Below are 25,590 nucleotides of genomic sequence, written 5' to 3'. Positions count from 1 at the left end.
CACTCCAAACCATGTTGACAAAAAGCATTTTTTTTAATACGAATTCGATCACATCCCTCCCCTGTTTAAAATCCTACAGTGGCTCCCTATTACACTTAGAATGAACTAAATAAATCCACTTATGATTATGGACTTAAATGTTCTACATCATCAGGCCTCTGCCTCTATCTCATCTAGTGCCACTGGCCCACTGTGCTCAAGCTACTGCAGCTCCTGGAATATAACAATATCATTCATGCTTCAGATACTCTGCAATTGCTATTTCCTCTATCTAGGCAGCTCTTTTTTTGACACTTCCCCTGGCTAGCCCCCATATCCTTTAGATTCTTGGCTCACAGGTGGCCTCCTTAGAGAGATCTTCCTTTTGGGATTCAATCTAAAGATGGACCCCTTCTTACTGTTATTATCCATCACAGATACTTATTAACTTTTGAAATTATTCTGACCACTTAGTTTTGGTCTGCCTTCGTCACTTGAATGTAAGTTCCATATGGGCAGTGAGCTGACCTTGTTTAAGACTGCACCCTCAGTGCTTAGTATAACAGCACATAGAAGGTGGTCAATAAATATTTTAAAATTATGAGTGAATTAATGATTCCCTACTTGAAGAATTCCACTTATATACATTACTTCACCCATCAACTGGATCACAGAATTCTAGCATTAGAAATGATCACAGGGCTTCCCTGGTGGCACAGTGGTTAAGAATCTGCCTGCCAATGCAGGGGACACGGGTTCGAACCCTGGTCCAGGAAGATCCCACACGCCGCACAGCAACTAAGCCCATGTGCCACAACTACTGAGCCTGCATTCTAGAGCCCGCGTGCCACAACTACCGAAGCCCACGTGCCTAGAGCCCGTGCTTCGCAACAAAGAGAAGCCACCGCAATGAGAAGCCTGTGCACTGCAATGATGAGTAGCCCCCGCTCGCCACAACTAGAGAAAGCCCATGCGCAGAAACGAAAACCCAACACAGCCAAAGATAAATAAATAAAAATAAATATATTTAACAAAAAAGAAATCATTAGCTTTCATTGCAAGCTATCAAATGTTTCAAAAACTGTTTAAAAAAAAAAAGAAATGATCACATAAGTTTATCTAATCAAAGAGCCTTCTTTATAAATGAAGAAGCTAAGACCCAGAGAAGTTAAATGACTCAGTTACGGCCCTGTTTTTGCCTGATTATTTGTTACCCAGACCTTCAGATTACACTAAAAATTTATCCAGCAATTTGATTTTGCTGCAGAATACACATACACCCCCAAAAAACCCTGTCCCTTAAAAACACTGCAAGGCAGTCTTACAGCAGCTGTGATTTATTATTATTTTTCTTTTCCATCATGGTTTATTACAGGATATTGAATATAGTTCCCTGTGCTACACAATGGGACCTTGTTGTTTATCCATTCTAATATATAATAGTTTGCATCTGCTAGTCCCAAACTCCCAATCCAACCCCCTCCCCCGACCAGCAACCACAAGTCTATTCTCTGTGTCTGTGACTCCACTTCTGTTTTGTAGATAAGTTCATGTGTGTCATATTTTAGATTCCACATATAATATCATATGGTATTTGTTTTTCTCTTTCTGACTTACTTCACTTAGTATAATAATCTTTAGGTCCATCCATGTAGCTGCGAATGGAATTAAGTCATTCTTTTTTATGGCTGAGTGGTACACTGTATATATGTACCACATCTTTTTTATCCATTCATCTGTTGATGGACATTTAGGTTGTTTCCATGTCTTGGCTACTGTAAATAGTGCTGCTGTGAACACAGGGGTGCATGTATCTTTTCGAGTGATAGTTTTGTTCTGATACATAGCAGTTGTAATTTAAATTGCTATTGGTAGTCTTTGACAATGTGTCTGTTTTCCCAAATTTTAGTCCTATATTTGCAACTGCTAACTAGACTTTCATCCACTGGAATATCTATCACACTTCACTTATGTAAAGTATAACTAAATTTCTAATTAGTCTTAAGGAAATAAGTAAATCACTAATGGCATTTTGTTATCATAAAATATAGCAAAATAGTAGCTCAGAATATTGATTTGGATACCATTCCATACCAGAGCTTATATGTGGCACAGCAAACATATGGACAAATGTATGAAAAAAAGTTGAATCATGATTTCAAAACGGTCCTGGACTTGTTACACATAAATTCTCCAGCCTTGCCTTCCCAGATTCAATCATACCCTAAAACTGTGGTTGACTTAAAATTTTTTCCCCATTTTACAACTCACTTTTCTAGCTAAAATCAAACCAACCAAACCAAGCCAAACCAAACGAAACCAAACCTAACCAATCTCTTGACTGAAAGTTAAACCCAATGTCAACTAAACTTAAATCACAAAGAAAACCTAATAATACATAGTTATTTTAAGAAGGTAGATCCAGGGCTTCCCTGGTGGCGCAGTGGTTGAGAGTCCGCCTGCCAATGCAGGGGACACGGGTTCGTGCCCTGGTCCGGGAAGATCCCACATGCCACGGAGTGGCTGGGCCCGTGAGCCATGGCTGCTGAGCCTGCGCGTCCGGAGCCTGTGCTCCGCAATGGGCAAGGCCACAACAGTGAGAGGCTCGCGTACGGCAAAAAAAAAAAAAGAAGGAAGGTAGATCCATCTAGAACACCTTGATGACTGACAGAGTAATTACTATTTTCTGACTGACACATCTTATTTAAATGAGAGTAAAAAGTTAACAATACCAAATCATAGCACCTTGGCTCTTCTTCCCGTAATTTATTATGTCCCCTGCTTCCCTTCTCCTTGGATATAACCTTATAGAGCATACTTGACAAAAAGAAAAATGGCCTGGGATCATAAATAAGAAGCTCTAGCCTACTCTGATAATTTGCTGATTCTATGGCCACAAGCAAGGAAGGAAAATGGATGAAATGTACTATTAAATACTATGCCAAGCGTTTTGCTCAAGTGTTGACTGGGCTGTAGTGATTAGAAAGGAAATTGATTTTACTAGATAAAATATTAAGATTAGTTAGAAATAGATTTATGAGGTCAGGGAACTTAGCAGGAACATGTATGAGCAAAATAAAGACAATGTAGAATGTATGTTCATGTTCCTCTGATCACTTCAAAAGTGAAAGGAATCCGGAGTACAGGTGAGAGTTTGACCTAGTGAGCAGAAGGTCCTGTCAACTTAATAACAGACCTGTCTTCTTACCAAAGATATGGAGGGAAAAAAACACATGCAAATATAGTAGATAATAATCAGAGGTGGGGTCAAATATACTATAATAAATTCTACCTTGAAAGAAGGTCTGGGAAATTTTGGGGAAGGATTTGTGTTACAGATTAAGAATGAGGGGAAAAAAAAAAAAGAATGAGGTTGTGAGGCAAATATCTTGAATTTAAAAGCAGCAATTTCAGCCAGTTTACTGGAGTGTATTTGGGTACGATGCATAGCTATTGTTTCTCTCACTGAATTTGGTCAAAGCCAGAGCAGATAATACCAATTAGCATCACTGCTTGGAAAGAACACTGGGGGATGGTCATTAAACTGTTTAGGTAATCTACTGCAGGTGATGGCTCATTCCGCTCTTATATCCCAGAGGGTTGAACTACATAGAAAAGCAGGGGAAACAGAATAGGGAATCAATAGTATACTATTTTATTTAATCCTCACAACAACTATATAAGGTAAATAAGAAAAAGAATCCTTATATTATAAAGAAAAGGAAGCTAAGGAGCAGAAAAAATGAGGACATAAGTCACAAAGGACAGAGTTAGAAATCTGAATCTGTTTCTTTTGATTCTAAAGTCCATGTTTAGTTCATTACAAGCCTCACTTACATCAAGGTATCATCTACATTTTAGGACTCTGTATGGATTAAATAGTAGTTCTTTAAACTACTGTTGTGGGCTAGATTGAAAAACAAGCTATACAGAGGAAAAAGCATTGCTAGTTTTAAGGAGCTAATATTCATATAATCTTTTAGAATATAAATGCTTTATTAAGTATCCATTTTGCTGTTCATGTTATTACACAAAGTGTAATGTAAGATGCATACTTCAGAAATTATCAATATAGTAATTATTTCTCCCTATTTCTTGAATAGCTAGGTAAGTGACTTTATTTTTGATTTCTTTATTTTAATTTTTAAAAAGATATAACAAAAGAGGGGATGATTATGGTCTAATTAAATCATTGTATGTGAAAGGTTAAGTACACATACATAGCAAAAAGATTCTGCATGTGCCTTTTTTTTTTTTACATTAAGTGTGTCAGTACTTTGTGTCTCAAATCAGCATAAAGAAAACTTTTTTGAATGCTACATAACATTTACAGGATTTTAAAAACTTGTGTGGCATGAATGGTAGTAGTCCTAATACAGAAAGATGTTATACACTATTGAGACATCCTTGCTTGTTATAGGAAACAAACTGTTCTCTTTGCAAAAAAAGACACACAGTACGCTTGCATATACTCATTTGTAAGAAGTGATCTATACAGGGTGGTATGATAATTAATGCAAACCCAAAACAATATGTAAATCAACTTATCGAAATACTATACCTTCCTCTCCTTGAACAGGTTCTTCTAATAACAATTCTGTCATACATTCCCAGTCTTTCAATAGTTCTTGAGAGCTCTCCCACAAACTGTCCACCAAGTAGGCAGCATGTTCGTGTAACTAAAAATAACAAATCAAATGTGATTGAAGAACATTTAATGAAGAAACTAGTAATAATATATTGAGTTGTTAAGCCATTTTCTTCATAATTAAAACTGCTTGGTCACAATGTTTCCAAGAGCCACTCAGAGAACTATGTATATATATATACATACATACATACATACAAACACATTTGCATTCCACTGTTGATAATGGGGATGCAATATATAGACTTAATCATTTAAAAACAGTAGTAAGGTTAAGAATCTCCTAGTTCAATGAAATCATATATTGATGAAGGAACTGAGAGTACAACTAGTTAACAATTTTCCTGAAGTTATAAGCTGGATTTAGGGTACTTTTCATTATTCTTTATTTGTCTTTCTCTACAACGATTTTTTTTTTTTTAAGAAAATGAATTACTTTCTCTCAGAATTCCATTTGACACTTTGGTACCAGCCTTACTTACTTTTTATCTCTGTTATTTGGTTGTCAAAATGTACGTTACTCCATCTCTCTGTTTTTCCACTCTCATTTCCACTTAACAAATTCCCCATCTCACCTCACCTCCACTTTTTGCTGCTCATTACTCTTGACAATTTTCTTTGGAACCCATGTTCCCACAATAAACAACACTCTCAAGTTCCTCAACAAACATTTCAGCTTTACCATCTGTCAGTCATTGAACTGTGAAGAATATTAATTACTTTAGTAAAGTTCTTTAGAAAAGGTAAGTAGAAGTGTTGGCCATGTTCTGGTTTCTGCTAGTTACAATTAACTTCTCTACCCTTGCATAAAAGTTCTACCACCTCTGAGTCTCATGACAACCAGCTAAACCACTTTCAAACTTTACATTGCAACCCGTTCACTGGCTGTTAAAATAATTTAATGTATTGAGACCAAAGTTTCAAAGAAATGAAACGGAGAGGATATGTATAGAAGATATAATCCACCAAAAATATAATTGTGAACTTTTTTATACCTATTCTAAAAATGAGTGTATAGCACACAGAATGTTAAGTACTATTTCATATTTCAGTTATATGTTCTTGTATTTGTGAGAGAAAATGGTTTTTGTATCATGAGGAGTGGCCTGAAAATGTGTGAAAGTCACCTTGGTAGACCTACTGATTATCTACTGATATCTTAGCACATTTGGCACGTGAGTTGCTTTTCTTCCTCATTCCTAATTCTACCATTATTCTTAACTTCTATGAAAATTTTGATGATCTATTTAAAGCTCTGCCTCATTTGACCTCTTGAATTCTATACTTCATTTCCACTGCATTTCAAATCTCACATTCTGGCTTCTGAAATGCCTCAGGAAAACTACGTACACACGCGTACACACACAACACCCCACCGTTTCCCAATGTTTTTTGTCAAAGCCAGAGTAGATAATATTGATTAGCATCTCTGCTTAAGGAAGAAGATGGACAAACGTTTGCAGCCAGGTCTATTCAAACTTTCTAAACCACACATCCTAGGAAAATATCCCTAGACCATAAGTAACATCATTCCAACAGTGACAGGCACAAGTAGTGCACAACCTGGTGTCAAAAATGAAAATTAACAGCAGAAAACAGAAAAACCAATAGTTTCAAAAAAATAGGCTATTAAGTCTATGCTGAAATGGAGTTATTATTTAGTGGGTACAGAGTTTCAATGTAGGAAAACTTTGAAAAAGTTCTGGAGATCAATGGCAGTGACAGCTGCACATCCATGTGAATGTACTTAATGCCAATGAAGAGTACACTTAATAATAGTTAAAATGGTAAATTCTGTTATTTCACCAAAAATTTAAAAAAAACTATACTGAATAAACTTGCTTTTATGCCTGATATACTTAAATATGTCTGTAGAATAGGTATAAAAAAGTTCACAATAATATTTTTGGTGGATTATACCTTCTATACATATCCTCTCTGTCCCTCTTAATGCTTTTGGTCCTCAATTCTGGTTTATCTTATATGATATTGTCCTTTCAGCTTTTTGTAAGCCTTTGTTAACTACATCCAGCATTTATCCAGTTTGTTTACTTCCTGTGTTAAATTTTTGATTAAGGTGTGTTTGTAAACATTTTAATTTCTTTATTTCAACCCTAAATGACAATCTGCTTTTTTAATAAAGCATGTTAGTCTCTTTACATTTATTGAGATTACAGATGTTGGCATCTGCTTCCCTGTGCTTTCCTGATGACATTTTCTTTTTTTTTTAAGCTGGGCTTCCTGCAGAGTTTTATTTTCTAACTTATATTTTCTCCATCACCAAGATCACCAAAAATAATTTTCAGACATCTGCCTTAAGCTTCACAGCCATATTATTTAGGCTTAGTTCTAATTTTTTTCAGATTTATTTGCTCACCAATATTTCTTATATTCCTTATTTTCCTTTTATTGCATGCAGTTTTCATTTTGCTAGAAAACACCCTCAAGTAATACCCTGCATATAGGGTACATAGGTAGTAAACATTTTAATTGCCTTTCCTTTGATTAGTTCCTCTCCTCCATTCTCTCTGTTTTCTTTACAGAGTTTCTACTAGATAATATAATAAACTTTCTTAATCTGTACTCCATGTCTCTTAATTTCTCTCTCATACCTTTTTTTTTTTTTTTTTTTTGCGGTACGCGGGCCTCTCACTGCTGGGGCCCCTCCCGTCGCAGAGCACAGGCTCCGGACGCGCAGGCTCAGCGGCCATGGCCCACGGGCCCAGCCACTCTGTGGCATGCAGGGCATGCGAGATCCTCCCGGACCGGGGCACAAACCTCTGTCCCCTGCATCGGCAGGTGGACTCCCAACCACTGCACCACCAGGGAAGCCCTCTCTCTCATACTTTTCATTTCTTTCCTCTTTTGCACTACTTCCTGCAAAATTCCCAATCTTTGGTTATGTCTATTCATGTCATTTAATAATCCACCTCTCACCTACATTTTGGAATTCATGTTTTTAATTTCTAAGAAGTCTCTTCCTCTTTCATAATTGCTTCTTCTTATATTTGGGGGCATTAATCAAAATTTTTCATCAGGGGCTTCCCTGGTGGCGCAGTAGTTAAGAACCTGCCTGCCAATGCAGGGGACACGGGTTCAAGCCCTGGTCTGGGAAGATCCCACATGCCTCAGAGCAACTAAGCCCACGCACCACAACTACTGAGCCTACGCTCTAGAGCAGCGAGCCACAACTACTTAGTCTGCGTGACACAACTACTCAAGCCTGTGCGCCTAGAGCCTGTGCTCCACAACGAGAAGCCCATGCACCGCGATGAAGAGTAGGCCCTGCTCGCTGCAACTAGAGAAAGCCTGCACGCAGCAACGAACACCCAACTCAGCCAAAAATAGTAAATAAAAAACAGATACCTAAAATACCTAAAATTAAAAAAAAAAAAATTCATCAGTATGTTGGCCTTGCGCTTCTTTTTCATGATATTGATTTTTTTCAAGTTTCAGTGTTTCTTGGTTGCCAGTACATATATATTAATGAGTCCAGACTCAAGAATACTGGTAGCTAGAATCCTTTTCTTGAATCTGGTTGCAATGTCCTGGCTTCCTTGGTTGTGTAGGAAAGTGGAAAAAGGGGATCTATAATCAGGTAGGCTTTTCCTCTAATTGTAGGTATGCACTTTGCATTTTGAATGCAGAAGTTCCCTCTCCCTACTGATGGCCATACATATCTGGGGTAGTTATGCACTACTTTGCTTCTCAGACCAGTGTCCACATCCCAAATGCCTGGACCAGCATTTCTGAAAAGAGGAATAAGCTCCTCTAAAGGGCAGACACTTAATTACTACTGACAGCTTACTCCTTTCACCAGCCTCTGTTGCTCTGATCTTTAATGTATTTCAGATTTCTACCAGAAAATCTCGAAAAAATTTTCCCTCTTTTCGTCTCCTGTGGGGGTATGGGTTACTTAACTGGAATTCACAGTCATTTACTTTACAGTTTCCACAAATTCTTCACTGTCCTGGTCAACTGGTGATATTCATTTTGACTTTTTTATCATGAGGTTTTCAGTTGTATGAATTGCTGGCACAATTCAAGGCTTTAAGTTGTATAATTTCACTAGCATTGGCATTTTTAAGAATGACTTTTCTATGCCTTAAATCAAGGCATATTAAAATTTAACTCAAGAATGTTTTCATTGTTCTAGAAATTTTTTTTGTTTATATTCTCAATATAGATGCTAACTTCTTTGAGCATTACCTCTTCCTGACTGTAAGGCGGTGGCTTAATAGAATGCTTTCTGTTAACACTAATAACCACTTGCTTCAAACTCAATGTGTATACCAGCAGGACATGATAATGTGTTGGCCTATTTTCTGATTAAGAGTTTCAAATTCACCAGTATGAGTGACAACAATCAGTATAACACGCTCTGTCAGGAACTGGCTTGATATAATATTTATGAGACAGTCTTCCTGTCTTGGGGCATGTGTGATGGCCACATAACTTGCTACTCTCAAATCTCTACAAGAAAAGATCGATGTCTGAGAAAAAAAATTTTTAACGTGGCCAATAGGGTAAAAGGTTACAATCGCCTTTCAGACATTTCATACCAAGGACCTTCTATTGGTAGCAAAAGGTGAAGCTATAAGAAGGAAGGCCTTGAAGCATTCTTGATGGCTATAAAAAAAACCCTGGGATTCAAAAGGATCTGGAGGGCTTCCTTGGTGGCACAGTGGCTAAGAATCCACCTGCCAAGCTCTTTGGTGGGGCTAATGGTGGACCTTGGGAGGGCTCACGCCAAAGAGTACTTCTCAGAATTTCTGCTGCCGGTTCTTTGTCCACATGGTGAGCCACAGCTGCCCCCTGCCTCTGCAGGAGATGTTCCAACACTAGCCCCCCAGTTTCCAGATATATGCAGATCAATGGACTGACTCAGCCTGACCTCCTGGCACATCCCCCTGGGGGTCTGTGCCATTGGTCAGCACTTTGCTCTGAAGGAGGTGGGCTCACCATCAGTCTAGGTGTGTGTAGTGGAAATCAGGACAACCATCCTGCCACAGGTACATGTACCTGCCACAGGTACATGCCAGGTACATGTGGCTGACGGGGCCTTGGTGCTCCGGCCGGGTGTCAGGCCTGAGTCTCTGAGGTGGGAGAGCCAAGTTCAGGACACTGGACCACCAGAGACCTCCCGGCCCCTTGTAATATCAATCGGCAAGAGCTCTCCAAGAGATTTCCGTCTCAATGTGAAGACCCAACTCCACTCAAGGACCAGCAAGCTCCAGTGCTGGACACCCCATGCCAAACAACTAGCAAGAAAGGAACACAACACCATCCATTAGCAGAGAAGCTGCCTAAAGTCATAATAAGTTCAGATACCCAAAAACACACCAAGGGACGTGGTCTTGCCCACCAGAAAGACAAGATCCAGCCTCATCCACTAGAACACAGGCACTACTCCCCGCCACCAGGAAACCTACACAACCCACTGAACCAACCTTACCCACTAGGGGCAGACACCAAAAACAACAGGAATTATCAACATGCAGCCTGTGAAAAGGAGACCCCAAACACAGTAAGTTAAGTAAAATGAGAAAGAAATACGCAGCAGATGAAGGAGCAAAGTAAAAACCAACCAGTCCAAAAAAATGAAGAGGAAACAGGCAGCCTACCTGAAAAAGAATTCAGAGTAATGATAGTAAAGATTATCCAAAATCTTGGAAATAGAATGGAGAAAATACAAGAAACGTTTAACAAGGACCTAGAAGAACTAAAGAGCAAACAAACAATGATGAGTAACAAAATAAATGAAATTAAAAATTCTCAAGAAGGAATCAACAGCAGAATAACTGAGGTAGAAGAACGGATAAGTGACCTGGAAGATAAAATAGTGGAAATAACTAATGCAGAGCAGAATAAAGAAAAAAGAATGAAAAGAATTGAAGACAGTCTCAGAGACCTTTGGGACAACATTAAACGCACCAATATTCGAATTACACGGGTCCCAGAAGAAGAAGAGAAAAACAAAGGGACTGAGAAAATATTTGAAGAGATTATACTGGAAAAATTCCCTAAGATGGGAATGGAAATAGTTAATCAAGTCCAGGAAGCACAGAGAGTCCCATACAGGATAAATTTAAGGAGGAACACGCCAAGACATATATATCAAACTGTCAAAAATTAAATACAAAGAAAAAATATTAAAAGCAGCAAGGGAAAAGCAACACATAACATACAAGGGAATCCCCATAAGGTTAACAGCTGATCTTTCAGCAGAAACTCTGCAAGCCAGAAGGGAGTGGGAGGACATATTTAAAATGATGAAAGGGAAAAACCTACAACTGAGATTATTCTACCCAGCAAGGATCTCATTCACATTCGACTGAGAAATTAACACCTTTACAGACAAGCAAACGCTATGAGAATTCAGAACCACAAAACCAGCTTTACAACAAATGCTAAAGGAACTTCTCTAGGCAGGAAACACAAGAGAGGGAAAAGACCTACAATAACAACCCAAAATAATTTAAAAAATGGTAATAGGAACACACATATCAATAATGACCTTAAATGTAAATGGATTAAACGCTCCCATCAAAAGACACAGACTGGGGCTTCCCTGGTGGCGCAGTGGTTGAGAGTCCGCCTGCCGAGGCAGGGGACACGGGTTCGTGCCCTGGTCCGGGAGGATCCCACATGCCGCAGAGCGACTGGGCCTGAGAGCCATGGCCGCTGAGTCTGTGCATTCGGAGCCTGTGCTCCACAACGGGAGGGGCCACAACAGTGAGAGGCCAGTGTACCGCAAAAAAAAAAAAAAAAAAAAAAAAGGACACAGACTGGCTGAATGGATATAAAAACAAGACCGGTATATATGCTGTCTACAAGAGACCCACTTCAGACCTAGGGACACATACAAACTAAAAGTGAGGGCATGGAAAAAGATATTCCATGCAAATGGAAATCAAAAGAAAGCTGGAGTAGCAATTCTCATATGAGACAAAATAAGACTTTAAAATAAAGACTATTACAAGAGACAAAGGACAGTACATAATGATCAAGGGATCAATCCAAGATAAAGATATAACAATTATAAATATTTATGCACCCAACATAGGAGTACCTCAATACATAAGGCAAATGCTAACAGCCATAAAAGGGGAAATCGACAGTAACACAATAATAATAGGGGAGTTTAACACCCCACTTTCACCAATGGACAGATCACCCAAAATGAAAATAAATAAGGAAATACAAGCTATAAATAACACATTAAACAAGATGGATTTGTTATTTACAGGACATTCCATCCAAAAACAACCTAATACACTTTCTTCTCAAGTGCTCATGGAACATTCTCCAGGATATACCATATTTGGGATCACAAATCAAGCCTTGGTAAATTTAAGAAAATTGAAATCGTATCAAGTATCTTTGCCAACCGCTTTGCTATGAGACCAGATATCAATTACAGGAAAAAAACAGTAAAAAGTACAAACACAAGAAGGCTAAACAATATGCTACTAAATAACCAAGAGATCACTGAAGAAATCAAAGAGGAAATCAAAATACACCTATAAACAAATGCAGCAAAAGCAGTATAAAAGGAGGTTTATAGCAATACAATCTCACCTCAGGAAACAAGAAGAATCTCAAGTAAACAACCTAACTTTAAACCTAAAACAATTAGAGAAAGAAGAACAAAAAACCCCCCAAAGTTTGCAGAAGGAAAGAAATAAAGATCACATCAGAAATAAATGAAAAAGAAATGAAGGAAACAATAGCAAAGATAAATAAAACTAAAAGCTGGTTCTTTGAGAAGGTAAACAAAATAGATAAACCATTAGCCAGACTCATCAAGAAAAAATTGGAGAAGACCTAAATCCACAGAATTAGAAATGTAAAAGGAGAAGTAACAAACGACACTGCAGAAGTACACAGGTTCATGAGCGGTTACTACAAGCAACTATATGCCAATACAATGGACAACCTGGAAGAAATGGACAAATTCTTAGAAAAGTACAACCTTCTGAGACTGAACCAGGAAGAAATAGAAAATATAAACAGACCAATCACAAGCACTGAAATTGAAACTCTGATTAAAAATATTCCAACAAACGAAAGCCCAGGACCAGATGGCTTCACAGGCGAATTCTATCAAACATTTAGAGAAGAGCTAACACCTATCCTTCTCAAACTCTTCCAAAATATAGCAGAGGGAGGAACACTCCCAAACTTATTCTATGAAGCCACCGTCACCCTGATACCAAAACCAGACAAAGATGGCACAAAAAAAGAAAACTACAGACCAATATCACTGATGAACATAGATGCAAAAAGCCTCAACAAAATACTAGTAAACATATTCCAACAGCACATTAAAAGGATCATACACCATGATCAAGTGGGGTTTATTCCAGGAATGCAAGGATTCTTCAATATAGGCAAATCAATCAATGTGATACACCGTATTAACAAAGTGAAGGATAAAAACCATATGATAATCTCAATAGATGCAGAAAAAGCTTTCGATAAAATTCAACAGCCATTTATGATAAAAACTCTCTAGAAAGTAAGGCAGAGAGGGAACTTATCTCCACATAATAAAGGCCATATATGACAAACCCACAGCCAGCATTGTTCTCAATGGTGAAAAACTGAAACCATTTCCACTAAGATCGGGAACAAGACAAGGCTGCACACTCTCACCACTATTATTCAACATAGTTTTGGAAGTTTTAACCACAGCAATCAGAGAAGAAAAAGATATAAAAGGAACCCAAATCAGAAAAGAAAAGTAAAACTGTCACTGTTTGCAGATAACATGATACTACACATAGAGAATCCTAAAGATGCTACCAGAAAACTACTAGAGCTAATCAATGAATTTGGTAAAGTAGCGGGATACAAAATTAATGCACAGAAGTCTCTTCCATTCCTATACAATAATGATGAAAAATCTGAAAGAGAAATTAAGGAACTGCTCAAAAAGAATAAAATACTTAGGAATAAACCTAGCTAAGGAGACAAAAGACCTGTTTGTAGAAAACTGTAAGACACTGATGGAAGAAATTAAAGATGATACAAATAGATGGAGAGATACACCATGGTCTTGGATTGGAAGAATCAACACGGTGCAAATGACTATACTACCGAAAGCAATCTACAGATTCAATGCAATTCCTAATCAAACTATCAATGGCATTTTTGAACAGGACTGGATAAAAAATTTCACAATTTATATGGAAACACAAAAGACCCCAAATAGCCAAAGCAATCTTCAGAAAGAAAAATGGAGCTAGAGGAATCAGCCTCCCTGACTTCAGACTATACTACAAAGCTACAGTAATCAAGACAGTATGGTATTGGCACAAAAACAGAAATATAGATCAATGGAACAGGATAGAAAGCCCAGAGATAAACCCATGCACATATGGTCATCTTCTCTTTGATAAAGGAGGCAACAATATACAATGGAGAAAAGACAGCCTGTTCAATAAGTGGTGCTGGGAAACTGGACAGCTACATGTAAAAGAATGAAATTAGAATACTCCCTAACACCATACACAAAAATAAACTCAAAATGGATTAAAGACCTAAATGTAAGTCCAGAAACTATAAAACTCTTAGAGGAAAACATAGGCAGAACACTCTATGACATAAATCACAGCAAGATCCTTTTTGACCCACCTCCTAGAAAAATGGAAATAAAAACAAAAATAAGCAAATGGCACCTAATGAAACTTCAAAGCTTTTGCACAGAAAAGGAAACTATAAACAAGAGCAAAAGACAACCCTCAGAATGGGAGAAAATATTTGCAAATGAAGCAACTGACAAAGGATTAATCTCCAAAATTTACAAGCAGCTCATGCAGCTCAATAACAAAAAAACAAACAACCCAATCCAAAAATGGGCAGAAGACCTAAATAGACATTTCTCTAAAGAAGATATACAGACTGCCAACAAACACATGAAAGAATGCTCAACATCATTAATCATTAGAGAAATGAAAATCAAAACTACAGTGAGATATCATCTCACACCAGTCAGAATGGCCATCATCAAAAAATCTAGAAACAATAAATGCTGGAGAGGGTGTGGAGAAAAGGGAACACTCTTGCACTGCTGGTGGGAATGTGAATTGGTACAGCCACTATGGAGAACAGTATGGAGGTTCCTTAAAAAACTACAAATAGAACTACCATATGACCCAGCAATTCCACTACTGGGCATATACCCTGAGAAAACCATAACTTGAAAAGAGTCATGTACCACATTGTTCACTGCAGCACTATTTACCATAGCCAGGACATGGAAGCAACCTAAGTGTCCATTGACAGATGAATGTATAAAGAAGATGTTGCCCATATATACAATCAAATATTACTCAGCCATAAAAAGGAAATGAAATTGCGTTATTTGTAGTGAGGTGGATGGACTCAGAGTCTGTCATACAGAGTAAAATAAGTCAGAAAGAGAAAAACAAATACCATATGCTAACACACACACACACACACACACACACACACACACACACACACACACACACACACACATATGGAATTAAAAAAAAAAAGGGTCTGAAGAACCTAGGGGCAGGACAGGAATAAAGACGGAGACGCAGAGAATGGACTTGAGGACACGGGGTGGGGAAACAGTAAGCTGGGACGAAGTGAGAGAGTGGCATGGACATATATACAATACCAAATGTAAAACAGATAGTTAGTGGGAAGCAGCTGCATAGCACAGGGAGATCAGCTCCATGCTTTGTGACCACCTAGAGGTGTGTGATAGGGAAGGTGGGAGGGAGATGCAAGAGGGAGGGGATATGGGGATATATGTATATTTATAGCTGATTCACTTTGTTATACAGCAGAAACGAACACAACATTGTAAAGCAATTATACCCCAACAAAGATGCTAAAAAAAAAAAGAATCCGCCTTCCCATGCAGGCGACACGGGTTCGAGACTTGGTTTGGGAAGCTCCCACATGCCACGGCGCAACTAAGCCCGTGCGCCACAACTACTGAAGACCTTGTGCCTGGAGCCCGTGCTCTGCGACAAGAGAAGCCCCTGCTCAATGCAACTAGAGAAAGCCTGCGGCAGCAACGAAGACACAATGCAGCCATAAAGAAACAAATAAATAAAATAAATTTATTTTAAAAAAAAAGGATCTGGAACCCTAACAACAACAGGAAAGTTTACTTTCTAAACGCAGTTTTTCGTAACATAATTTCATAAAAGCAGCATGAAAATCAGGCATTTGCAAGCATTCTTTGTACTCCTTGGGAATTGATGAACAAAAAAGGTAGCTCATTAATGGAGAAAGAGTCATTGTACAGCAAATAGATAATCAGAATTATATTAAAATTTATGTATAAATTATATAACATAAATTAAAATTATATTTATTGTCTAGGTGAACTTTACCTTGCTATATCTAAGTATAATTTATTTTATAGGGTGTCCTCTAATCCCGTATATAACAAACTAATCTCATTTTCCTGACTTTATTTACAATTTTCTGGGTGTGTTACCATTTATCTCTAATTGGCTTCAAGGTTGCTCATAAATATTTTACCTCATGTTTTTTCTGCCCTGCTCACTTCTCTGTCGAATAGTTAAATACACTAAAGGAGTTCACTGTATAATGGAATCTTATATTTATTCCTTTTATGGAAAATCATTTACAGTGCAAATAACCATTCCAAATTATTAAGCCTAAAATTTCTAAATACTGTTATATTGGCTTTTATTCTCTGCAGAAGCAGAGCCAGTTATTGGTGAAGCTTGAAGAACATATTAAAAAAGAACCCCCAAAAGTTAATACTCTGGGGAGATTTCCTGGTTATATCAATAATATGTCTGTTAACTTTCTGTCTTAAATTACTGTCATAATGCACCTCATCATTTCATATGCCTAAAAGGACAGTTACCATACTTCTAGATTGTCCAGAAATGTTCTGGGTTATGATTAGTGCTTTGGAATAATTATCAATAGTATCCTTGTCACTCTGAAAAGCATCACAGTTTGTACAGGAAATATTATGGTCACACTGCATATGGGGAAATATGCACTCATCACATGCAAGTACCATTTATCCTACTATATGGCATGTATCTCAAATACACAATGTATTTTTTCACTTGAAACCAATGACTACTAAAAAGGAAAGAAAAACTAGTTTAGGCAGATCTCTTAATCTCCATCATTTCACCTATAATTCCCATATAAAAGAGGACTACTACTCCATGGACTACAAACCTCTCTCAATTCAACATTTTAGAATTCTATTACTAAAATGTCACTATTTAACATCCTAGTAAAACAAAGGAATAGGAATGATTTTCAATTCAGTTAATTCTAGTTAACTGATCAGTAATCATCTATAAGCTGGACTTATTTTACTTTATGATTTCTAAGGTCTCTTTCTATTCAACTTTTTATGAGTCTAAAATATTACTGAAACACACATTAGAGTAAAACAAGAGGAATTCAGAATAAGACAATCAGAATCCCACCGTATTGTAAGAATATGACTTTAATAAGCATTCAGCTCCAGGTGTACACAAGAAACCCTTAAGTATGATTTGCAGTTGTTTTTGCAGCTGACAAGAATGCCACAGAGGAGAACTGGGAAATATATTTTAATGTTCTTGTAACACTTTAGTTAACAGCAGCAAACACACGAAACAGCAGTACCATTTGAAATATAGAGCAGTAATACACATCACAAATTATTGCTTTATATAGAAGATGAAACTGTGTAAAACTAACTACTTACGGATTTTAATATATCAAAAAGTAAAGTCCTTGGGCTTTCAGAGATCTAAAACATTTTCTTTCAATTAATAATCAAGTTAAAATAGCCTGATCATCATATTCCCTAAACTTTTCAGCAGTTTAAATAGTATATATGTGTCTCATCCCTATCAAATTTTGAAATTACTGTTGCTGTTAAAGTCAAATTTTTAAATATGACTTGATTGTTGCAAAATACTTTTAATCCCATTTCTTTAAAGCCTAAAGGGCTAAAGATTTAATTTGAATCATCTACCACAAGTGTGATATTTATTAAGTACTTAGTGTTTTACCTTAAACATTCACAAACATCTGTATTTTACTCCATAATATACCCACACTTGCTTTGTTAAGAAAATAATGCTTTAAACCCTTACTATGGAAAGTGTGGTCCCTGGACTTCTGGTCCAGAAGCATAAACATCACCTAGGAGCTTGTTAGAAAGGTAGCATCTCAGACCCCAACCCAGAGCTACTGAATCAGAACTGGCATTTTAACAAGATCCCACGTAATTTGTATACACATTTAGAACAGTGTTCTTAAATTCTTAAACACGTCCTTTACTCAAACGCAACTCTCCAACTGGTTTTGTTTCTGACTTTATTCTTTCTCTATCTGTTCCCAACTCACTTAAAAGATACCGGGAATTCCTTCACCACTTTACCACTTTTCTGGCTTTGCTTTGCCCGAACGCCACTCTTTCCACTGAGTAAGTTCTTACATCTCTCTCTGATTTTAATTTTCTTATAGACTGCCTGTTTGTCTCTCTATTCCTCATTCCTACAGGGTTTCTCCAGCACTTTCAAACTTGAGCATACAGTCTCAAGTTTTTCTTCTTCCTGGACATGCCAATACAAACCAAAAATACTCTTTCCCCAAGTAAAGTTCAGGGTCCTAGATTTCCAGATTTTTGCTACCTTTTTTGCAACTCTGTTCCCACTCACTTATAAGCCAACAAGTTTGTTCATTCAGGGGGTCTTTAGGTTTAGTTTGCCATTCCCCCAATGTCATACCAGCAGTAGGAAATACAGTTCTAATATCAAAGAACATTTAAGTGGGCAAAACAAAGTTCACTTGCGCAAACAGACTTAGATAGATAATATGTTATGGATGTTAACTGTTTAATTGATAAACTGACATGGAAATGTCACATGGAATTACTACTATGGATTTGTACAACTACTAATTTACATCTAAATTCATATTTTTCTTTCTCCTTAAATAACATAATTTTCAAACAAGATAAAACTAATGGTTTTAATAGCTTGACAATGTTCATGAACTGTTTAAATAATATAATGTGGTTTTTTTTTTTTTGGCCATGCCACACAGCTTGCAGGATCTTAGTTCCCTGACCAGGGATTGAACCTGGGCCTTCGGCAGTGAAACCACGGAGTCCTAACCACAGAACTGCCAGGGAATTCCCTAAATAATATAATTTAAAAGGCATGGGCAAAAATTCAAGAAAAAAAAAGCAACAATAAAAAGTATGTAGTATTACAATGCAATACTATAAAACTTTAAAAATTGGTAGCCTATATTCAGTGTTAATCCACACCTGCATACATATTCCCACAAAAGGTAGAGTACTGATTCCATAATCATAAAATCAAATCCATGGAGGCAGGGAATTCCCTGGTGGTCCCAGTGGTTAGGATGCAGGCTTTCACTGCTGTGGACCCTGGTTCAATCCCTGGTTGGGGAACTAAGGTCCCACAAGTCACGTGGCACAGCCAAAAAAAAACCAGAAAAAAAAAAAACAAACAAAGAAAATATCCATGGAGTCAGATTTGTAAGAAACAGGCTTGTCTTCATTTGATTAAAAAATATCGTTAATTACAATGAATTAAACAACAATTTTATTTAAAATGTAATCTAATGTTAAAACAAAAACAAAATAAAGAATTATGTTAAAAATTTACCTCACTTTCAAGAAAGAAAAGAACCAGCATCCTAATAAGGTTCCCATTTGGACTGTTCCTCCCCCTCCTCTTTGCTAATGCTTCTTCTGCTTGTGGGTCATGTCTGCTAAATAGCCTGGAAATAAGTAACAAAACAAGAACTTTACAAATTTACATGGATATGAATTTTAGTCTTTTCCTTCAATGTATAAATTATTTCAGTGTTAAAAGAAGAAAACAGTATTAGAGATCAGGTTACTGATTTGTTTCAACACAAGTATGTAACTGATGTTTTTATAGGTCAAAAAGTGGTTAGATCTAAACAATTTCATACAGTTCAACTATACATAAAGTGTAAAAGAAAGCTTTTTTTACTGACGACTAATCAATGTTCAAATCTTTATGAAAAACATAAACTTTTTATTCTCTATGATAGATACTAAAGTATGTAATTTTAAATAGAGTTCTATTTCCTTAAATATCCATTTTACAGTCATGTAATTATAGAATTTAACCAAAGGCTCCAGCAATAATGGTAAAAATTCAGACTTTTAATCATGATTTATTTCTTCCACTATCTTCTGTTTACTAACCTATTACCTAGAAACAGTATTCAACAACCCAACAGTATTGAGTAAAATGAAAGAAACATTAAATTTATAAAAATACTACTTAGTGGCAAAACTTCTAGAATATGGCAAAGAAATGACTTGAAAATTTTAATTTGCTAAGAAGACTTTTCTAACAAAACTTAAGGACTACTCAAGGTGCCTTACTCCCAGGTATTGCTCCAGGTAAAAGGGATATAATACTGAACAAAGAAAAAAATCCCTATTCTCATTGAGCTCTCACTCTAGTGGTTGGAGATAAACAGTAGATCAATATATACCACCTCAGGTGTTACAAGGAAATACAACCGTCTAGGAATAGGAATATAGAGTGCTAGTTTAGACATGGAAGTCATAGTAGGCCTCTCAGATGAGAGGCTAAATAATTGAATAAAATAAGAAAAACTTCATGTGACATAAAATATAAACCAATTTCAAGCAGAAAATGAGTATTGAGAAACTATTTTTGGAGGGAAGGGGAAAGTATATGGCAGGGGTATAGAAGACTAGAGTATTATCTTGAAGCTATATCTTCACAGCTATCAGACTGGTTTAAGAGAAAGCTTATTTGGGTGGCTTTCAGAGGTGGGGGGCAAATGGAAAATATGAGGGTCCTTTACACTAAAACGTACAAATTTAAATAACTGCATTCACTGTATATAAGGCACTGAGTAATTAGCTTAATTTTTCTAATATTAAAATGTAGAATTTTCAATGACATTAAAACATTCATTTCAGATACATTTTACCGTTTTTTGGATGCTTGGTATAGCTTAATACACTAGACTAAAAAACAGACTAAGTCTATGTGCATGCACACATTTTTTTTTTTTTAAACTTTATCGTGGAATTCTGGGGCTAGTCTACAGTTTACTTGTTAAGATTTTAACAGATCACAATATTAAATGGTGGGAAAATGCTGAAAGAGATCATTAAGAATCAGAAGTTCTCAAACTGAATATTTTCAGGGCAGGGGCATAAAACAAGCTTATGAAGTGAAGCTTTCATTTGCATAGGAGTTGACTTCCTTTGCACAAAGAAATAAAAAATAATGGCAGCTTACATTTGTCAATTTTTACGTAAAATATTATAATTTAAAATTCTTTAGCAAGTGTTTCAAACTTACAAAAACACAATACAAATAAAATTAAATATATCCAAAGGTTCTTTCTGATTACAGTGCTGCCAGTTTATGGCCTCTATTCTGTAGCTGACCAGCCTTTTTAGTCTATCTTTTCTTTGAAACTATAGAAGCAATAATTCTTTCTAAAAAAACACAAAGCTTTTTGAAAAGTTAAGTAGAGAACAGATTAGAATTTATTACTAGAATACAATAAAAAAGGAAGGGAAGTGAAGACTACAGTATACCCTTGATATTTGTGATAGACAACACCTCAAGATAAATATGGAAATAGCATTATTCTTTATTAGCCAATGATGTCAGAGTCACTGTCAAAGTCAATATCTTATTTTAAAAGTCATGCCTAAAAATTCTGACTTTCTTCCTCACTTTCATTACCAGCATGCCCTACTAGCCAGCTTCCTTCTTAAAGATTTTTCACATAGAAACAACTTTTTCTCACTTTGAGAGGTACCACTAAGTAAAGAGCAGTTTGTGGCTGCAGCACTGAGCTGCTGATGCTGGATGGAGGGCCAGGCCTGCTCATTATCAAAGTTAATCATCCATGTACAACAGTTGCCCAGTGCATGATTTACATCTGTGCTTAGCATAATTACAAATCACAACATGTAATGGACTTCTGGGTTCACCTGTCAAAGTCACTAAGTTAAATCTATGAACAAAAACAAAAACAAAGCAAAACATCCCCTTGCCCAAGAATATGTTTACATTTTAAGAATGAATTAATCTACTAATAAATTATGTAACATATACAGTAGACCATGATCAAAAATATATTTCATAAGAATGTTTAATTATATTCATAAACTCTCACTAGCGCTATGCTTTGTCAAAAAAATAGATGAGATTTTGCTTTTAAACTGTAACTGCATATATAATTTTTAGCATCATTATGGATTACTGATTAAAATAATCCTCATCCTGACAGAATGGAGAAAAATGAAAATTTGGGAGGCGTTTTGAGGATATTTAAATTACCAATGTTGAGAAGATGAGAACTCAGAATTTTAAAAGGGAAAAAAATTTGGTGAAATAAAATATCAGTTACTTAGGGGAGTCTTTATAAACTTCAAGCACTTCTCCTTTCTCCACTCACACGCCTAAGCTGACTAGCTGAGAACCATCCTTTTAGATTTCAGGCCAAAGGAATATATCACAAGGGACATCATTCTCAGGGATGTGATTCATGATGTGCACGTAGGTGTGAGAATATTATAACCCCCAGAACTTGGGGCAATGGCCACTTCTAGCACTGTTTTCAGTCACTATTACTTTCTTTCATTAACTGTAAAACAACGACAAAACAACATATGAAAGTGGAACCTGGTTTCAAAGAGAATTAACTCACTTTTTGTGAAGGAATTCTCCAGCTGCCACAGCAACAGGGCGATGTGCTGAGTATACCAAGTGGTAAACATTTTCACAGTCTTCATTGGAAAGAGCTTCTTCACTTCCACTGAAAAATTCAGAAAGTAACACTGAGCCAAAAATAGTTACTGTCAGTTCTACCTTGATTAACATTTTGTAAGGTTCTTTATAAAAGCTCAAGCATGCTGACTTTATTTTTGTCTCTTTTTAGTCTGACTTTGAAAATAATATTTCTCTTTAACTATAAAAGACACTTAATTGTTATATAAAATTCAGAAAATACAGATAACACAAGAAAATAAAATGTCCACATTTCTTCCCATACACACCTATGGACAATGAGTATTAGTACCTTGGGATATATATTAGCCCAGTTTAGCTCAGTTTCTTTAAATGTGCATAAGATTTTTGTTAATAGGCACTGGTCATATATTTGCCCCTGTTTTACAGAGTTAAATTATTATTGTACTATGTAACTCTTTCCAGAACTGTCTATTTTAAATTATAGTTTATCACAATATTTACAATACTATTTAGTCTTCTTTCTATGTAAAATGGATTCACTAGTCATAACCACTCCTCTATTAACACAAATTTCCCACCTTTCTATTCATGCATTCTTAAAGTTTGAAACTTTTCTTGGTTTGCTGGAATGTATCTTTAAGTATTTTTTTCCTAAAGAGGGAACATCTATTTCCTGATTATTAACATGAGATTAAAAATGTCTGACAGGGTTATAGATTAATGACTAGATGACTACAGAATTCTTGGGCTATACAGGTTCTTGACAAGATGTAGGGGTATAAATTCATTCTCTGGAGATGCCTAGAGGTTAGGAGGAGATCGAGGGATCTGACAAATATAAATTAGAATGACCTTTGCAGCAGAATAAGGTAGCTGCATCATAGTATAAGGGAGAAACTTTAGTTCTGAAAGAAAAAGAGCTGAATATCAAGGATGGGAGACAGACAGAAGCATTTTTTAAAGTACACTTTTTCCCCCCTCTCAACAAGGCCTAAGTTTTAACCTCTTCACTTAATTACATGTATATCATCAACTCAATTAGCTAATACCCTCAGGATAAAGTTAAACTCATAGGAAAAAAAATTTAACAAGATATCTCAGTAATCTAAGCTCATAAGTGAAAGGAAAGTAATCTATACCAAAAGAAGAATTAACAGATGCAGAGAAAAAGAATTTAAAGATGGTATAACAGGATGTTAAAGGTGACTTAACTTGTTGTTTTGGGGAAGTTCTGGTAGAGAGTCCACAAGCCAAGAAAAATAAGGCCAGATCATTTCATGCAATGCTATAAGAGACTGGAGAGTTAGTTTTGGGAACCTTAGCTCATTTCTCACCAAAATAATATATAAGTAGACATTAGGAGATTGAGCAATATAATGAGTAGAAATCCATACTTCTTCCATGTTTCCTTTAGGCCAGATATGGAATACTTAAAGGGAACCAGCCTGGATAGTTTTAAAAGACATTTTGCCCAACAAGACCACCTAAAGGGCAAGCAACTCAAACAGAGGAAACCTGAAAGTCAGGCGCTGAGTCACACAGTAAATAGCCAGAGGAGGCACTGTCCACTCTGGGGAACTTCCCATTGTCATTAATACCTAGAGTGGGGATGAGACAGGAAGGAAAGGGACAGGACACAGAATGCTAGATAATGAAGAAGGGGAGCAGCTGTTGGGATGCTAAGATAGGCTAGAACCAGCTCAAACCAAGGTGGCTTTGAGAACAGTTGGATCACTGACCTTTAGCTAATTATACCTTCATTGAAATACTAAAAATCACTCCCTCTTACACCATGACAGTTCCGAGGAGGACCATAAAAGGTCAAAAAGTAGGCAGTGGTCCAATTCTTGGGAAATCCCCACCCTTCACCAAAATAGCAAGAATATTCCTCCCACTCAGCCTATGAAATTACTTAACCCATAAAAACCTATGACCCCATGCCCCTGGGCAGAGCTCACCTTCCCAGAAGACCCTGTGCCCTGGAGCCGCTCTTGCCTTCTGAGACAGGCCTCATTCTGCCTATGGAATGTGTATCTCTCTAAATAAACTTGCTTTCCCTTTACTATGGTTCGCTCTGGAATTCCTTCCTGTGGGAAGCCAAGGACCCTCACTTGGAGGTCCATCCTAAGGACTTCTGTGGGTTCCAGGATGACATCTCCCTCTTCTGCAAAAGGGAGAGCTCTCTGAGGAATCCATAAAAGGACCAATATACCTAATGAATTATTAGGTCATCTGACACAGCTGGAGGGCCATAACTATACTTTTATATAAGACACGTTTTGCCCTTATTTCCTCCAATGAAAACATAGAAAAAAACCTTAAAAATAGACTTTTGAAACTAGCCAAACCATTTTCTAAATTCATGATGGAAGTATGATTTTTTTTAGCCAAACAAGGTCTTAGATGGTTTGAAAATACTCTTTAAGGAAGTAAACTAGCCTGAAAAGACAATACTGGAGGAGTCTATGAGAGAATTACTCTTCCTTGGAAGTAAGGGAAGAAGTACTATCACTATCAAAGCAAAGTTTACTCCTGTCTAAATGAGCAATTACTGAAACTAAATAAAAAAAAGGAAGCAAAAAAACCCAAAAAAGGGTAAAAAAGTAATCCTTAACAATAGATTTTAAACTCTAGACAATTCCGATGAAAAATACAAGTGGTTGCAATGTGGGTATTTTTTGTTCAAGGGAAAGACATTGATAAGCTTGTGAAATTTACAAGTAAACTATAACTAGGGGGCATAATAATTTAAAATAGAATTTGAAAAGGAAAAAATTCTTCATAAATGACAAGGAAGAATGAGATGTAAGGATAAAGTGAATATTATCAGAAGATGTACAAATCATGAATAGAGAGGTACTGATCTATATACTCTGAAGTATACCAAGCAACAACCGAAAAGGAAAGACAAGTGAACAATAGTAGTTCAAGACTTTAACACATCCTTCTGAAAAAGTAGACAAAAATAAGCAAAGGTATAGATAATTTGAATGACTCTAAATAAATTCAAAGTAATGAATATAAATAACTATATACACAACACAGATATGTATTGTTTCTAAACATACTTAGAAAATTCAGAAAATTGACCAAAGTACTCAGAACACATTCTCAAATAATACAATAAAATAGAAAGATCAGCTTTAAACAATCCGATCTAGGGAGAAC

The 25,590-nt window shown here is 36.4% G+C and overlaps 1 protein-coding gene across 3 annotated transcripts in view; it reads right to left on the bottom strand.

Moving 5' to 3' along the window:
* The window catches only part of STAG1 (STAG1 cohesin complex component), a 419,314-nt gene that overhangs the window by 67,388 nt on the left and 326,336 nt on the right, over positions 1–25,590 (bottom strand). For all 3 annotated transcript variants that reach the window (XM_019934217.3, XM_073803799.1, XM_019934218.3), the window contains 3 exons: positions 22,379–22,486; positions 19,303–19,417; positions 4,541–4,658 (listed from right to left, as the gene is read on the bottom strand). In XM_019934217.3, coding sequence (XP_019789776.1) covers positions 4,541–4,658; positions 19,303–19,417; positions 22,379–22,486 — 341 coding nt within the window. The remainder of the gene's footprint in view (positions 1–4,540; positions 4,659–19,302; positions 19,418–22,378; positions 22,487–25,590) is intronic.

Source organism: Tursiops truncatus, chromosome 4 (genome assembly GCF_011762595.2).
Source record: "Tursiops truncatus isolate mTurTru1 chromosome 4, mTurTru1.mat.Y, whole genome shotgun sequence".
In the NCBI taxonomy this organism is placed as follows: domain Eukaryota; kingdom Metazoa; phylum Chordata; class Mammalia; order Artiodactyla; family Delphinidae; genus Tursiops; species Tursiops truncatus.
The sequence above is the reverse complement of the archived record's forward strand: the minus strand, read 5'-3'. Positions and strand labels throughout refer to the sequence as shown.